The 17,309-nt window shown below is 46.2% G+C and overlaps 1 protein-coding gene across 8 annotated transcripts in view; it reads right to left on the bottom strand.

Moving 5' to 3' along the window:
• Positions 1-17,309, bottom strand: part of CALN1 (calneuron 1) — a 649,447-nt gene that overhangs the window by 508,049 nt on the left and 124,089 nt on the right. For all 8 annotated transcript variants that reach the window (XM_078354140.1, XM_035279438.3, XM_035279415.3 and 5 more), the window contains one exon: positions 56-180. In XM_078354140.1, the coding sequence (XP_078210266.1) occupies positions 56-180 (125 nt within the window). The remainder of the gene's footprint in view (positions 1-55; positions 181-17,309) is intronic.

Here is a 17,309-nt window from a genome sequence, read left to right as displayed (position 1 = left end):
CACAAACGCCTCCCTGGGTCGGGACACAGCCCCGCAGACAGGGCGGCCTCCTTACCATCGAGCTCCTCCACGGAGATGTTCGCCAGCTGTTCACTGTCACTGCCAGCAGAGAGCGATCGGTTGAGGTAATTCCCCTTGTACAACAAGCCGGCGGTCACATGGTGGAATGGCATCTTTTCCCTGCCCAAGAGACAACAGGGGGGGAAAAGAAAGGCATCATCATTCATTCTTCCTTTCCTTTCTTAAAGGGCCATCTGATTTTCAGACGGCCAGCGTCATTCTAAAAATAACAATAACATTTCTAGAGGGAAAGTCAGGATATTTCCAGGGTCCCGATGACCTGAGCAATTTCCGAAGGAACTCAGGTTCTTCCCATTCCTTCACCGTCATCTTACTTCATTTTCCCCATTTAATCACGAATTGGAACCATGTTGTCCTTGTTAATCATGGCACACCACATCCCCATCGAACAGTATGCAAATGGCGATATCCTTGGCTCCTTTTCTTGGCCTGATAAATTCTCACTTGATGCTTGTAAGGAAGGACGGAGAATCCCAGAGGTGTCGGGATGCCCAGGAACTAGGTGCCTTGGCTGTGATCCAGCAGAGATCCAAGTGTCTCATTTCTCCCAGGTAATACAGGTGTCGCACTCACACTGCACCCAAAACAGGTAGAAAATGCCCAAGCTCCAAGTGAGTACACGCGGTGACCTGCACCTCAAGAAGCAGCTCCGCAAAGCTGGTGGAGACGCAGGCGCTGCTTACCCGAGTGGTGAGCGAGCACACGCCTTCCGGAGTGCTAATCACACCTGCCCCCCTGGAAAGGGGAGTGCCGCCTTCAGGTGTCCCGCAACGAAGCTGCTTCCAGCACCCTCCAAGTTAAAGCATCCTTTCGGACCAATATAACAAAGCTCCTGCACCCAGACGGTCACCAGTGGGGCTGAGAAGTTCCACTAACGCAAGGCTGACCGGGAGCTCCAGGCTAAGGAAAACGAGATGTGAGATGAAAGGACCGCAAAGACAATGGAGGAGAATGGAGGAACAAGCAAGACGAGAGAGAGGAAGGGCGACTGGGAAGACGATCCTCTCCACAGCAGGAAGAGCACGGCTCCCGGCCCAGCTCGTGCAGTCATGCTCCCTGTGACTGTGAACAAGACGCCAGACACGTCGCATTCTGCTTCCTCATCTAGCAAAGGGGACTAAGAGGACCGATAAACCTCCGAGCAGAACTGGGGCCAACAGGCAGGAGGCACAGGGAGTCAATCACAAGGAGTGGGTGGAGGCCGGGCGCGGTGGCTCACGCCTGTAATCCCAGCACTTTGGGAGGCCGAGGCAGGTGGATCACGAGGTCAACAGATCGAGACCATCCTGGTCAACATGGTGAAACCCCGTCTCTACTAAAGATACAAAAAATTAGCTGGGCATGGTGGTGCGTGCCTGTAATCCCAGCTACTCGGGAGGCTGAGGCAGGAAAATTGCCTGAACCCAGGAGGCGGAGGTTGCAGTGAGCTGAGATCGCGCCATTGCACTCCAGCCTGGGTAACAAGAGCGAAACTCCGTCTCAAAAAAAAAAAAGAGTGGGGGTGGAGAACACCTTGGTGTCGGAGCTGCTGGAGGGTGAACAGGGCAGCGTCTGACCTGCAAAAGCCCCGAGAGTTAAAAGGTGTCACCAGGAGCACAAAGCCAGGCAGTGACAGAAGCTGTCCTAGAACTCCAGCCTCCTACACACTCTTTCCATTAAGCAGCCCCAGCCAAGCGCCAGACATTTCCACCCGGATGTCAAACCCTCATTTCAAACTCAAAATGTCTAAAAATGAATTCATTATCTTCCTACAAAGTAGGCTACACTTCCTGGTTTCTCTATTTCTAACAAAGGTGCTTTCCGCTCGTCACAACAACTGGGACAACTCTCCCAAATGCTCAGGACCCCGAAAAGTAAGACGGACACATGGCTGAGACAAGAGCCAACCGTCAGCTCGCAACACCCAACCCCCCGCCCTTAACTCTTCCCATGGCTAACAACGCACACATCCACGGGACAACTGCGAACCGCAGGATGCTAATTACAAAGGGGACGTGCATTTGCCAATGACAAGGGGTCATCTTCAGCTGGTTACAGGTCAGATGTTCCCAAATCTATCCTTATGTTTAAACAGAATACAAGAATCTTTCTCCGGAAGAATGCTTCAGTGACCAGCTCCTTTTCTTCTCCAAGTTAATTGTCGGAGCAAAAAGCTTTAAAAGGGACACACGCAAGCATGAATACGCGCTACTCTATCTTTTCCTTAAAGCCAATCCCGATTCCCTGGGGCTGCGTGTCATGGTCATTTGAGCACGGACTGATACCCACTGCCATAAGTGAATGTCTCCCCAGATTCTGTTTGTTGGAAACCTAGTCCCCAAGGTCACAGTGTTGAGAGGTGATTAGGTCAGAGGGCGGGATTAATGCTGTTGCTGCAGCGTAGGACCCATCACAGGAGTGAGGTCCTGAGAAAAGGATGAGTGGAGCCATAAGCGGTGGCTCACGCCTGTAATCCCAGCACTTTTGGAGGCCGAGGCGGGTGCATTACCTGAGGTCGGGAGTTCAAGACCAGCCTGGCCAACGTGGTGAAACCCCCATCTCTACTAAAAACACAAAAAATTAGCCAGGCGTGGTAGTGCACGCCTATAATCCCAGCTACTCAGGGACACTGAGGCAGGAGAATTGCTTGAACCCAGGAGGCAGAGGTTGCAGTGAGCTGAACCATTGCTCACGCCATTGCACTCCAGCCTGCGCAACTAGAGCGTGTCAACAACAAAAAGGATGTGTTCAGCCCCTTCCCCTTCTTCGTCTCTTTCATTCTAACACTCATGCTCCGTTCCTCTTCTGCTACAGGATGACACGGCAAGAAGGCCCCTGGAAGACAGAGGACCCTTGCCCTTGGCAAGCACACCCAACCCACGCCCCAGTTCAGCCACAGAATAAATGTTGAGCGCTTTGCAGAGAAAACCGGTCACAACTGAATCCCACTTGATATACCAACATAATTTGCTTCTGAAAAAAGGCAGCTTACAAAATTAGGTACACATTCAGTTCATTTAGTCTCTGCATCCGAAAAGCTCAAAGTGGGAAAGAAAACATGTGCAATTGAACCATCCATACAGATATATAAAGTCACGCTCAAGAAAGGGAAGAACATTATCCTAAGTAAGCTAAAAACAGCTGCTGCAATTAGGGGCTAAATTTCACTCCAAGCTGCCTAGGGAAACCCAAGCTTCAAGATTCTCTCCTTGGCTGAGGGAGGAGAAATATGCAAGTTCATAGCAAAGACAAACCTTCTCCTGCAACTAAAACTTGAAGATGGATCGTGCTATAGAGGGCAAGAAACAAAAACAAATAAATATTTCAACAGCAGTTCCACTCATCGTGAAATATGTAAGTGGCTGTCATGTAAAGACTCTTTTACACACGGCAGTGAAAGGCTCTGAATAAAGGTGTCCCCCCATAATTCATACACGGGAACCTAAGGCTCTAATGCGATAGTGTTGAGAGACGGAGGCTTTAGAAGCTGATTAGGGCCATGAGGCCCCTCCCTCGTGGATGGGATTAACACCCTTACAAAGGGCTGGAAGGAACTGCCCAAGGCCCTTTTGTCTCTCTGCCTTCCCCATGGGAACCTGCAGCAACAAGGCAGCACCCTGGAAGCAGAGAGCGGCCTTCGCCAGACACAAAATGGACAGGTGTCTTCATCTTGGACTTCCCAACCTCCGGAACTGTACGCAGTGAATCTCTGTTGCTTATAAACTAGTCTAGGGAACGAAGATGGGCTGAGTGCTTTCATGGCTAAGAATTGGCCAGGTGTGGTGGTTCGTTCCTGTCATCCCAGCACTTTGGGAGGCGGAGGCAGGTGGATCACCTGAGGTCAGGAGTTTGAGACTACCCTGGCCAACATGGTAAAACACAGTCTCTACTGAAAATACAAAAAGGAGCCAGGTGTGGTGGTGGGTGCCTGTAATCCCAGCTAACTTGGAAGGCTGAGGCAAGACAATTGCTTGAACACGGGAGGCAGAGGTTGCAGTGAGCCAAGGTCGTGACAGTGCACTCCAGCCTGGGTGACAGAGGGAGACTCTGTCTCAAAAAAATAAATAAATAAAAATAAAATAAAATTTAAAAGAATCAGCACTTTCTAGTCAAAAATAGTGTTAGATTGGAATCTGACCTCTGCCCATATTAGCCAGCTAAGTAAGTCACTTAACCTCTGCAAGCCTGTCTCCTCTTCTGTAAAACTGGGGGTTTGATGCATACGGAATAGAATAGTACTGTTGTAAATATTAGATAAAGGGCCAGGCATGTTGGCTCACATCTGTAATCACAGCACTTTGAGAGGCCAAGGCAGGAGGATCACTTGATGTCAGGAATTCCAGACCAGCCTGGGCAACAGAGCAAGACCCTGTCTCTACACAGACAAAAAAAAAAAACTTAATTAGCTGGGCATGGTGGCACACACATGTAGTCATGGCTACTCGGGATACTGAAGTGGGAGGATCACTTGAGCACAGTAATTTGAGACTTCAGTGAGTTATTTTCACACCCCTGCTCTCCAGCCTGAGTGACAGAGCAAGACTCTGACTCTAAAAAGATAAGATCTGAAGGCACTGTACTTAGCAGCAGGCATCTGCTCAGTGAGTATCAGCGGTAATTATTCGCTAAGGGTTACATGAAGCAGGAGGCCAGGGCAACGAGAAGTCATGGATGAATTCGACTGATGCCTGGATTACATGCTGCATTTCAAAGGAAGGTCAGCAAGACCCGACAGAGGGCAAGCCTCCGGGAGAGGATGGCTGGGGTGTAGACCAGCGTGCCGAGGGGTCCAGCGTGAGCAGCAAAGCAAAGTGGGTACCAGTGCTGAGTGGCGTCAGCAAGCTCTGGCTATGTCAGGCAGATGGGGTCCCTTGAATGGAAAGTGCCAGAGCTGAAGAATCATCCATTTCCTGGGTGCAGGGAGGCTGGCTAAATGGTCATATCAAAGAAAAGATAGTGAGAGGGTAAAACCAAAAGGGGTGGTTCCCGTTAATCTGGTCAAGGAAGTGGTGCATTTCTTGACAGAGTCATATACTGAAGAGGCCATCTACGGCAGCTAACACCTGTCATCTCGGCATTTTGGGAGGCTGATGCTGGAAGATCACTTGAGGCTAGGAGTTCAAGACCAGTCTGGGCAACATGGTGAGACTGTGTCTCTATAGAAAATTAGGCAGGCATGGTGGTGCATGCCTGGAGTCCCTGCTACTGAGGGGGCTGAGGTAGGAGGATCACTCGAGCCCAGAACTTGGAGGCTGCAATGAACTATGATCTTGCCACTGACCTCCAGCCTGGGCAACAGAGGGAGATCTTGTCTCTAAAAACGTTAATTTAATAGATAAAATGAAGAGCCTCATTAACTGTAACTTGAAATGAGGCCCTTCTGTGATGCTCAATTTATGTGTCAACCTGACTGGGCCATGGGTTGCCCAGATATTTGGTTGAACATGATTCTGGATGTGTCTGTGAGGGTGTTGCTGGATGACATTAACTTTTTAATTGGTAGCCTGAGTAAAGCAGATTCTCGTCCCCAGTGTGGGTGGGTCTCATCCAGTAATGAATAGAATGAATAAGTCTACATGGAATGAACATGCAGAGTGAGAAAATTCATTCTTTAACTGTCTCCAACCTGGGACACCAGTCTTACCCACATTTTTTTTTTTTTTTTTTTTGACACGGAGTTTCGCTCTGGTTACCCAGGCTGGAGCACAATGGCGCGATCTCGGCTCACCACAACCTCCGCCTCCTAGGTTCAGGCAATTCTCCTGCCTCAGCCTCCTTTATCCCACATTTTTTAGTAGAGATGGGGTTTCACCATGTTGGCCAGGATGATCTCGATCTCTTGACCTCATGATCCGCCTGCCCAGGCATCCCAAAGTGCTGGGATTACAGCGTGAGCCACTGTGCCCGGCCCTTACTGTATTTTTTTTAAAGTATCAGTCTACAAAAGACTGAAACTAAAAAAGCAAAAAAAAAAAAAAAAAAAAAAAACTGGTCCTTCCTCACAAATAGCCTGAGAAGCATAGTTCTAAAGTATTTAATTTATGTTGTATAGATTTGTGGTAATGAACCACAGAGAGAGGAAGAAAAACATTTGGAGAAATGCAACTTGTCCCTGAAACGTTTTCAAAGAGCTTAAGACTTCTTAAAAGTCTTAGATGGACTTCTGAAAGAAGTTGAAAGACTGCAATTGATTCTTGAGCTCTCTGTAGACTGCTGGAGAAGTACATGGCATCTCCTGCAGACCTGACAGCAATCCCTGTCCTCCAATTACCAGACATACAAGGGACAATATCGATCTTGCATGCTAAAAGTTACAGAGCCTGGCCAGCCCCGATCCTTTGCCAAATTCCTATGAAAACAATCACGAAGGCACACCCAAATAATGATATTCTCAGCAACACCAGTGCCAGGGTGTGGAAGCAGCTTTCATAAAATCAGTACGGTTAGGGTTACAATACCCAACAATCAGCGGTCTCAAGTCAGAGAGAGAATAAAGGAGTCAGAGAGTAAAGGAATACAAGGAGATTTTTATCTACCCAAATTCTCTTCTATTTCAGGGACTTCGGGACAGCCAAGCATAACAGCAGGCAATCACCATTCTGACTGTGTTGGGATTGCTTTATGACAGCAGCCAAGGTCAAATCCCACCACCGTCCCTCCCACCGCTGTGAAGAAACAACTTTCTTCCTCTAGCTACTCACGGATCATAACTCCCAGCATGCAAGGTGGCTGGGAACGGAAGGTCTGAGACCCGGAACCTGCACATAAAGGTGAGAAATTACCTGCAAGTCCCAGGTGTTGGCCAGAGGGACCCCAGGAGTAACAACCTAGGAAGATTATGATTTCTCATGCATTGCTTCTGATGAAGGAAAAATGCAGATGGCCTCAGATAACCCAGAAATATGTATCTCCTCCTCTCAGTCCAAGAGCCACAGGGTGAGGACAAGAAGATCTCATCTTCCTCCAGCAAAGATGCTCTTAACAAAAGCCAGCTAGACACTGGATATTTGGCGAAGCACTTACAAAACAGTTTTGTTCCCTTGTTAAAATCCTGCAGGGGCATGCCAGCTGGCAAACACTGGGTTTGGACGGATTTCAAATCAGACAAGAATGAGTAAGCAAAAACACTACTGTAGGGGTCTGTGTCAAAGTCCTACATCGTTGGAGAAAGAGGAACTTTCAAGAAGTGCAGCAAAACCCCAGTGCTAACAACGTCATAATACGAGAGAGGACAATTTTACACACTTCTGTTCTATGCCCTAAAGTTACCAGCAAGGTGTCTATGAAACAGGAATGCAAACTCATTAAGGAACATCAGCGTGAGAAGAAGAGATATCAAGACCCAAAGAAGAGGCAGTAAACTGAGAGGTCAGCAGGTTTGGAAAAGGCACAGGCGTTTGCGGACAAAGGAGAAATCCCAAAACAGCAGCGGAATGAAAATCTGCATTAATGGAACGAAGAATATTTCAAAGAGACAGAAATTTCAGCAAATGACACAATGCACCCATGTACCCACCACCCCAGATTTAACAATGTTTTGCCTTCTTTGCTTAGATTTTTTTTTTTTAAAGAAATAACGTGTTACGCTGAAACCCTTGCCACCTCCTCTATTCCTTCACTTCCCTCCCTCCACAGTGACAACCCCATTCGGGAGGTGGAACATGGCTTTCCTGCCCGTGCTTTTAAATGTGTCCACATTTTGATGTAACTATATAGAAAATATTGTAGTACTGCTGTGTCTATCTTTAGATTTACATAAACGATATCACACCACCCACATGCTTTTGCAACCTGCATGGTTGACTCTATATCGGATCTCTGGGATCCATCTGAATCCACGCACATACACCTAGTTAATTAATTTTTAACGGCTCAACAGTTTCCACTGCATGAATACGCAGTGGTGTAAATTACACGGCTGGAGGAAAAGTGTGCTGTAGTGAATACCCCACGTGTGTCTGTCTGTGTATGTTTGCAGGAATCCCTCTGGACCGCACACCTGGGTAAAATATTACCTGGCTGCTGAGTATGCAAATCTTTACCTTTATTGGATTTAGTGAAATTGCACTCCAAAGTGGGTTAGCTACTTATTGATACATAACAAATTATACCCCTGAATTTTGTGGCTTAAAATAACAAATATTATCTCACAGGTTCTGTGGGTCAGAAGCAGGAGCAGCTTAGCTGGGTGTCTCTGGCCTTTGATTTCAGTCAAGAGGTTGACCGGGGCCACCATCATCAGAAGGCCTGACCGGGGCTGGAGGGTCCACTTCCAAGATGGCACACTCATGTGCCTGTTCACAAAAGGTCTCACTTTCTTGTGGGCCTCTCCATGGGGCTCCTCCAGTGTCCTTATGACACGGGAGTTGGGTCACCCCAGGCAAGTGATCCAAGGGATGGTGCAGGAGCTCTTACGACTTGGTCTTGGAGATCACCCCCCGTCACTCCTGCCACACTGTATTCCTGAGAACTGAGTCACTGAACACAGCCCACACTTAGCGGCAAGGGAATTAGGCTCCACCTTTTGAAAAATAGAGGATCCGATAATTTTTAGATGTATTTTAAAACCACCTCAGTGACTGTGACAATTTCCAGGTCCACCATTAGTCTAGGAGTGTGTCTGTTTCCCCAACAGCCTTGGCAAAACGTGGTATTAACAGACGGTTTCGTGTTTAATTGGGTTTGCTTTGTCCTTCTACGTTATTGTCCAGTGTCTGATTGCAATCTTATTTTTAACCCCCTTTCCCCCGGAAATTTCTCAGCATTACAACCGAAGCATATCTAAGCTTTTCCACAGTTTGCCAATGCTCTGGTCGTCAGGGCTTCTTGCAGGCTATTCTTTTGTTCCAGGTTCACTTTCCTTTTCAGTGAAGAAAAGTGTAAATGTGAGCAAGGGGTTGTAAATGGCAAGCTTTCTGAGTCTTTGTCTTAAAAACTCTATTTCAACTCCATTTGAATTATGAAGGTTAACCTAGTGGAGAATTCTGAATTAATGATTGCCTTAGCACTCAGAAAATGTTTTGTTGCTGATGAGAAATCTATAGGTATACTTGCTGTTAACCTGCTCATACTCATTCTGGACAATTCTAAGTCGTTATATTTTTCAGATAGAGGTGCCCCCCAAATCCCTTTATTCTTTGTTTTTTTTTTTTTGGAGACGGAGTTTCTCTCTTGTTACCCAGGCTGGAGTGCAATGGCGCAATATCAGCTCACTGCAGCCTCCCGGGTTCAGGCAATTCTCCTGCCTCAGCCTCCTGAGTAGCTGGGATTACAGGCACGCGCCACCACACCCAGCTAAGTTTTTGTATTTTTAGTAGAGACGGGGTTTCACCATGTTGACCAGGATGGTCTCGATCTCTTGACCTCGTGATCCACCCACCTTGGCCTCCCAAAGTGCTGGGATTACAGGCTTGAGCCACCGCGCCCGGCCTCCCTTTATTCTTTTGCAAGCTCTTATTAGATGTACGTTGGACCTCTTTGTTTAAGCTGGATTGTCTCGACTGGTTCCCCCAACACCTATTCACAGTTCATCTGACTGAGGAAGCTGGGAAGCTAATAACTATCTTCCAGACTGCCTTGCTACTAGCATTTGTGATGAAAATTAGTTCCAATAGTCAAAGCTCTTTGGCGGAGTGGTTTGCTGGTAAATGTTTAGCACTCAGTCTCAAAACGAAACACTTTCGATTTATGTAGCATTTTCCATTTTCATGATGTAAATACTCCCACCAGGGTCAATTCCAAGCTCCCCACATGACACCACTAAACACCAATTTGGAAAGAGCTGTGCAGCAGGGTACCAGCATGCAGCCATGCAGTCTCTCTACCTTAGACACGACAGACTAAATTCACCACGGAATCACGGATAATGGTAAAATGGAGCAAAATGATTAGGAAACGATGAGTTTTCAACATTGATTACCCTGATTTTTAATACAATTTATTTCATTGTAAGCTTATATTCCATTTTTAAGAATGAATGCTTAGACTGAGTGCGGTGGCTCACACCTATAATCCCAGCATTTTGGGATGCCAAGGTGGGAGCCAGGAGTTTGAGACCAGCCTGGGCAACACGGCAAGACCACATCTCTACAAAAAATAAAACAATTAGCTGGGCATAGTCCTGGGTACTCTGGGGGCTGAGGTGGGAGGAACGCTTGAGCCCAGAAGCTCAAGGCTCCAGTATGACGACACCCCTGTACTCCAGCCTGGGTAACAAATCGAGACCCTGCCTCAAAAAAAAGATGCATTTAACAATCACCTCACAAAATCCCTTAAAATTTAAAAGTGGGCTCTCACAAGCCAGTATGAGCTGGTGCCAGCGTGTCACTGGCTGTTTTCTTGCCACATTTTCACTGTTTCTACAGAAAACAAGAGACGGAAACATGACATTTTCCTGCAATGCAGCAACGTTCCATGGTTTACCCTCCAGTTTCCTGGCTGTGACAAGGCAGCTACGGTGGTGGCGGAGGCAGCTTCTGAATCCCCAGATCACAGCTCTAGGGGACCATGCTCCAAATTTTGGGAAGTCAAGGGCATGTTGCGGGAACCACACACCGCAGTGGCAGCAACTCGCCTGGGGAGCTGACTTTGAAGTATTCTGGAGGTCGTTCTGGACCACCACCTAAAACCCACTCCTTCAGCTCTTGAACAGTCATTCAGGCATCAGATCCCTTCTATTAAATCCCTTCCTACTCGAAACACCCAGAGGGGTTACTGGTTCTTCAACTGAATCTTGACTGATACATTATAGTATTTTCCATGTTCCTTAAACTCTTTTTAATTGCTCGCATTTTTACCTCGTTGTGTATCTTAGAAGTAATCTCCTCAAATTATTTGCAAATTTACAATTTCTTTTTTCAGTGTTTACTGAATTTGGGTTGAACCCGTCTACTGAATTTTTTTTTTTTTTTTGAGATGGAGTTTTGCTCGTTACCCAGGCTGGAGTGCAATGGCACTATCTCGGCTCACCGCAACCTCCGCCTCCTGGGTTCAGGCAATTCTCCTGCCTCAGCCTCCTGAGTAGCTGAAATTACAGGCACGCGCCACCATGCCCAGCTAATTTTTTGTATTTTTAGTAGAGACGGGGTTTCACCATGTTGACCAGGATGGTTTCGATCTCTTGACCTCATGAATTTTTCATTTAAGTGACTACAGTTTCCATTTCCAGCAGTTTACTTTGGTTCTTTTATAAACACACCTCTTACTTTTCACTGAGTATAAATCTTTCATTATGATTCTTATACTTTCTTTTACCTTTTAATCATTTTTTTTTTTTTTTTGAGAGAGAGACTCTCATTTTGACACTCAGGCTGGAGTGCAGTGGTGCAATCAGGGCTCACTGCAACCTCCGTCTCCCAAGTTCAATAAGTTCTCCTGCCTCAGCCTCTTGAGTAGCTGGGATTACAGGTATGCACCACAACACCTTGCTAATTTTTGTGTTTTTAGTAGAGACAGGATTTTACCATGTTGGCCAGGCTGGTCTCAAACTCCTGACCTCAAGTGATCTGTCCTCCTTAGCATCCCAAAGTGCTAGGATTACAGGCGTGAGCCACCGCGCCCAGCCCTCTTAACCATTTCTAACTGACTTATTTCATATTTTTCTTCAGAGTGTCATTCTGTTTTCTCCATTTCTGAAGGCACTAATCCTCTTTTTGTATTCCTCTGATCTTCCTAGTAGCAAACTGGTTCCCAGTGTGGCCCGTCATTTGTCGAGGGGAGGAACCCCAGCAGCCTTTGCAATAAGTGACGCTTTTCCCTTTGGAGGTCCAAGTTCATAGAGATCCCATCCATCCCACATGGCGTCTCACCAGTTGAGAAGCAGTCCTTACACTCATTCCTTAACACAGAAGCCTGGACTACACAGGCAGTGTGCATTTGGACTGCACGTCCCCTGGAACACTGGCTTAGAGTTTAGATTAGTTACTGTAGCCTCTCTCTTTTGCAGCCAGTTGCTCTGGGAAGAAATAAGCATCACTGCTACTTTGCTAGGCCAGTGGTGAGACTGAGTCTAGTTCCCACTTATAGGAGGAGGGCGTGTTTGTCTATTCCAGTTGCTGTTAGGTTGTGCAAGACGAACTGCAGTTATCACCATTACTCTCGCACCAACCATTACTTTTAACGGCAAAAAACAGCAATTACTCTTACACCAACCTAATGTAACAGAATATGTCTCCTAAACGACAGACATTTATTTCTCATGGTTCTCAAGCCTGGAAGGCCAAAATCAGGGTGCCAGCTTGATTGGAGACCCTCTTCCTGGTCTACAGGTGGCCTTCTTCTCATTGCGTCCCTACGAGGTGGACAGCAGCGAGAGTTCTGGTCTCTTGGATGTTCATGAGGATTCCACCTCATGAGCAGATGAGGCCTCCACCTCCTGGTCGTTAGCAGACTGGGCCTTTGAGAGGCAACTGGACTACTCCATTATGACTTCATTACCTCTCAAAGGCCCTGCCGTTAATAATAATAATTTCAACATCTGGTCAGGTCTGGTGGCTCCCGCCTGTAATCCCAACACTTTGGGAGGCCAAGGCGGATGGATCACCCGAGGTGAGGAGTTCGAGACCAGCCTGGCCAACATGGTAAAACCCTGTCTCTACTAAAAATATAAAAATTAGCCAGGCATGGTGGTGCATGCCTGTAGTCCCAGCTACTCGACAGGCTGAGGAAAGAGAATCACTTGAACCTGGGAGGAGGAGGTTACAGTGAGATGAGATCATGCCACTGCACTCCAGCCTGTGTGACAGAACAGGACTCCATCTCAAAAAAAGGAAAAGGAAAAAAAGAATTTCAACAGATGACTTTTGGGGAACATAAACATTTCGTCCATGAATTCCAAGGGGCTGGGAAATCGGAGTCTCATTTCCTGTTTCCTGACTGCCCCAGTCCAAGACCACATCTTGTGTCTCTGCATGAACATGAAAACTCCATCACCAGAGCTTTTCGGGGGGCAGGGAGGTTCCTGTTGCTCAGTAGTGCCCTCCTATGCCTGTCTCCCAGGGCTCTGAGTTTCCCCTTCCTTTCCAAACGGATTTTATTCCTCAGAGCTGAGCCAGGAAAACAGAGCCTGTATCAAGCACTTCAACAGGAGGATTTAGAACCGCTGTCTACTAAGTTGTTGGAAGTGTGGAAAAGCCAAACAGAGACACTTCACAGGGATTAGCAACGGCAGAAACGTGTTCCTACCCCTGGTCTGGAAGGATGTAGGGAGAGGGTGGTATTATCAGAGCCTCAAAGTTGAGTTTCCCAAAAGCATCTAGCACCATGGTAGGAGCTGCCCAAGAGGAACTAAAACGAAAGAGGAAAAGCTTTGCTCCGCCAAGATTCAAAGCAAGGACCATAGAGAGAGATGGTCCCTGCTGGAGACATCTGTCAAGAGCAGACGGAGATGGGGAAACGCTCCAGCCTCTCTCTTTTCCCGCCTTTTCATTTCCTGTTGGTGTCTCCCTTGGGCCGAATCAGTCAGATGCCTATTGCCAGGGAATCTGGAAATGTAGTTTCAAAACATCAAGCCTACCAGGCAGAGTAGAACATGAGAAAAAGGCAGATAAAGGTATAAGAAAGCAGGCAGATGACCAGCAGAAGGGCACACTGAGTATTTTCCGATTCTGCATTTCTATGTTGAAATAGCAGAAAAAGCACCCATGTTAGCTTAGGAAAATGACAGAGGCAGATCTCCAGGTGACATTTTTGAACTTCAAGGGTAAGGAAAAACGCTCTGGGCATCCAGGTAGAAAATACAGGTTACCAGCTGGGAGCGGTGACTCACACCTGTAATCCCAGCACTCTGGGAGGCCAAGGCAGGTGGATCACTCAATGTCAGGAGTTTGAGACCAGCCTGGCCAACATGGCGAAACCCCATCTCTACTAAAAATACAAAAATTAACCAGGCACTGTGGTTCACACCTGTAATCCCAGCTACTCAGAAGGCTGAGGCAGGAGGATCACTTGAACCTGGGAGGCGGAGGCTGCAGTGAGCTGAGATCGCGCCACTGCACTCCAGCCTGGGTGACAGAGCGTACCCACAAAAAAACAAAATAAGACTCAGTTTCCTTCAGAATAATAATGGCTTCTGAAGGTTCAGCCACAGACAGCCACAAAAACACTATCTCCACCTTCTGCCGCCTTCAAAGAGTCACTTAAATTAAAATGAGTAGAGAAGTTTACAAAGTAAATGGTGAGGAAATATTTTAAGTCAAACGTAACAGAAAATAAAGTTCCCACTTGGAACAATTCAAAGGAAGAAACACTGAAGTGCAGTGAAGTACAAGTGAAGGCTGATGAAGGCCATTTCATGTTTAAGGGCGAAGTTCAAAGTGAGAGCACATTAGTCATGAACCTCGATGTACCATATCACAGCCCTGGAAAGTAAAAACAATTCAAACATAAAGAAAAACCAGCAGGGCACAGTGGCTCACACCCGTAATCCCCACACTTTGGGAGGCGGAGGCAGGAGGATAACCTGAGGCCAAGAGTTCGAGACCAGCCTGGGCAACTCATCTCTACAAAAAATTTAGAAATGAGCCTGGTGTGGTGGTGTGCACCTGTAGTCTCAGCTACTTGGGAGACTGAGGTGGGAGGAGTGTTTGAGCCCAGGGGTCAAGGCTGCAGAGAGCAAGGTCTTGACACTGCACTCCAGCCCGGGCAACAGAGCAAGACTCTGTCTCTTAAAATGTAATAAATAAATAAAAACAGATTTCTAAAGATCGTTGTAGTCTTTAAAGACATCCTCAAATCCCAGAATTTTGGGAGGCTGAGGTGGGTAGATCACGGGCTTTTGCCTGTAATCCCAGCTACTCGGGAGGCTGAGGCAGGAGAATTGCCTGAACCCGGGAGGCAGAAGTTGTGGTGAGCCGAGATTGCACCGCTGCACTCCAGCCTGGGCAACAGAGCAAGACTCCATCTCAAAAAAAAAAAATAGAAGCCAAAATTGAAAATGTTAATATATTCCCCTAAATACTTCCTAGGTCAACGTTTAAATTAAAGTTTTAATTGCAGGCTATCTTTAAAGTAATGAAAATGGAAACAATACTTATTTTTTAAAATAACAAAAACAATACTTGTAAAGGAGCATTTGGAAAAAAATTTTATTTAAATGTTCTCTTTATCTTAAAGAGGAAAAAAAATGAAGTCCTCAATGCTAACTTCTTAGTTAAAATCTAACAAAATAAATTAAATAGAAAAAAAGGAAACAACGAAAGCAGTGAGTTAGAAAACAGATAAATGGAAAAGAGCGAGTTCTCCAAAAAACAGCAATAAACAATTCTGACAGGTTTGTTAAAGCAAATATGGAAAGCACACATAGAAAACACTCCGAAATACGAGAATTCTGCATGCAACTCCAGACTAATACATTTTAAAGCACTGGTTAAATGAATAATTTTGCTCTCAAGAGATAGGAATTGGATTTTTTTTTTTTAGTGAAAGCGATATGATTTAACATTATTCACACGTACTGGAAACCTTGACTTGGCACTTGGTTACACAGTGATTTGAAGGTCTGGTTCGGGGTTGAGTTTATTTACGGACTTGATTTTCACATCGGCCGTAACCAAAAACACACCTCCGTAGGAGACAGATCCAAATGGAAGAAGAAACGTCCCTGGCAGTATTTCCGAAGTCGTAACATTCATTCTTCAGTTCCCTCTAACAAGCATGCCAAGGCTTTGCTGACATGTGGCGGATAGTCTCATCTTCCCTAACGTCGACGGGTGATTCTGCCAACTGAGAGCACTTACATTTTCATGTTTTTAACAAATGAGTCTGAAACTCCCTTGATCTCTTCGTTTGGAAGTTTCTTACACAGTTGACGAAGTTCTGTTTCCAGATTTTTGAACTTTACGGAGCAGAGTTTGTAACATCTACTTTCAAAAATGTTCTTTCCATAGCATGAGGTTCCTTTTAGAAGCAGTGATTTCCTCAGTCTTTGCTAAAATGTCATCTTTGAGAGTGTACAGCTAACAACATCCCGCCATCTCAGAAAAGACCAGAAAGCCTGGACCACCTGACTGTTTATGACAGAAAGCATGCGACTCTTACGTGCATTTGACAATTCTTTTAAGAACTTTGCCCTGAAGTAAGACGTACACTTTATTGTGGCAGAGACGCCACTAGCAGCCATTTTCCCCAACTCACGTCAAAGATGTAGGCCAGTGACAGTGAATAGAGATCCACAGTTTAAACTGTCTTTTGGAAGTTTTTAATCGTTTTGGCCAACTTCAGTCCAATCTGATGAACTCCTCAGTGTTACAACTCATAGAGTAACTAATAAAGGGCTTCTTTTGGGAGCAAAGAAAATGCCAGCTTGATCACTGTCTTGGGGTCCACTTGGGCCTGCCAGATCGGCATAATCAAAAGCTGGGGTTTTTCAGTAGACATTCTGTAAACCCTCTTGCCCATTATCTATTAGTCTAGTTGAAGCAGATTGATATAATCTGTAAATCCCTGATATGGTTTGGCTGTGTCCCCACCAAAAATCTCATCTTGAATTCCCAGGTGTTATGGGAGGGACCTGATGGGAGGGGATTGAATTGAGTCTCGAGATCTGATGATTAAAAAAAAAAAAAAAAAAAAAAAAAGGGAGTTTCCCTGCACAAAGTGTCTTTTCCCCTGCCACCATCCACGTAAGACGCGACTTCCTTCTCCTCACCGTCCACCATGATTGCGAGGCCTCCCCAGCCACGCAGAACTGTAAGTCTAACCAAAGAAAGCCCTTTCTTCTGTAAATTGCCCCGCCTCGGGTATGTCTTTATCAGCAGCTTGAAAACGGACTCATACAACCCCCGTCACCAGGCACTAGTGTCACAAGTCACTGGAAGGAACCACTTCAGTGTGAGAGGCTCCCCTTTTCTTAAAGACTTCACACCAGACCAGGGGGCATATGGGCAACTGAAGGCAGCAGGATCGCTCCCTACTGAAGATAATTGGGAAAGTATAATTTCCTCCTTTTCTTCCTATGCTCCGAAAGAATACCTTATTTGCCCTCCCCTTCGAAAATCATTGTAAAGACATTACCAGAAAACACGTGACAAATGCGAGAGGCCCATGACCGCCACTATTACACAGCATTAGCCTAGAAATTCCACTCGCTGCAGTACGACATGAACAAAATGAGAGACTATGTAACAGAAGAAAACTAAAAAAATTAAAATACGGCCGGGCGCGGTGGCTCACACCTGTAATCCCAGCACTTGGGGAGGCCGAGGCGGGTGGATCACGAGGTCAAGAGATGGAGACCATCCTGGTCAACATGG

Source organism: Callithrix jacchus, chromosome 2 (assembly GCF_049354715.1).
Source record: "Callithrix jacchus isolate 240 chromosome 2, calJac240_pri, whole genome shotgun sequence".
NCBI lineage: Eukaryota > Metazoa > Chordata > Mammalia > Primates > Cebidae > Callithrix > Callithrix jacchus.
Note: the sequence above shows the minus strand (reverse complement) of the source record. Positions and strands in the feature narration are given on the sequence as shown.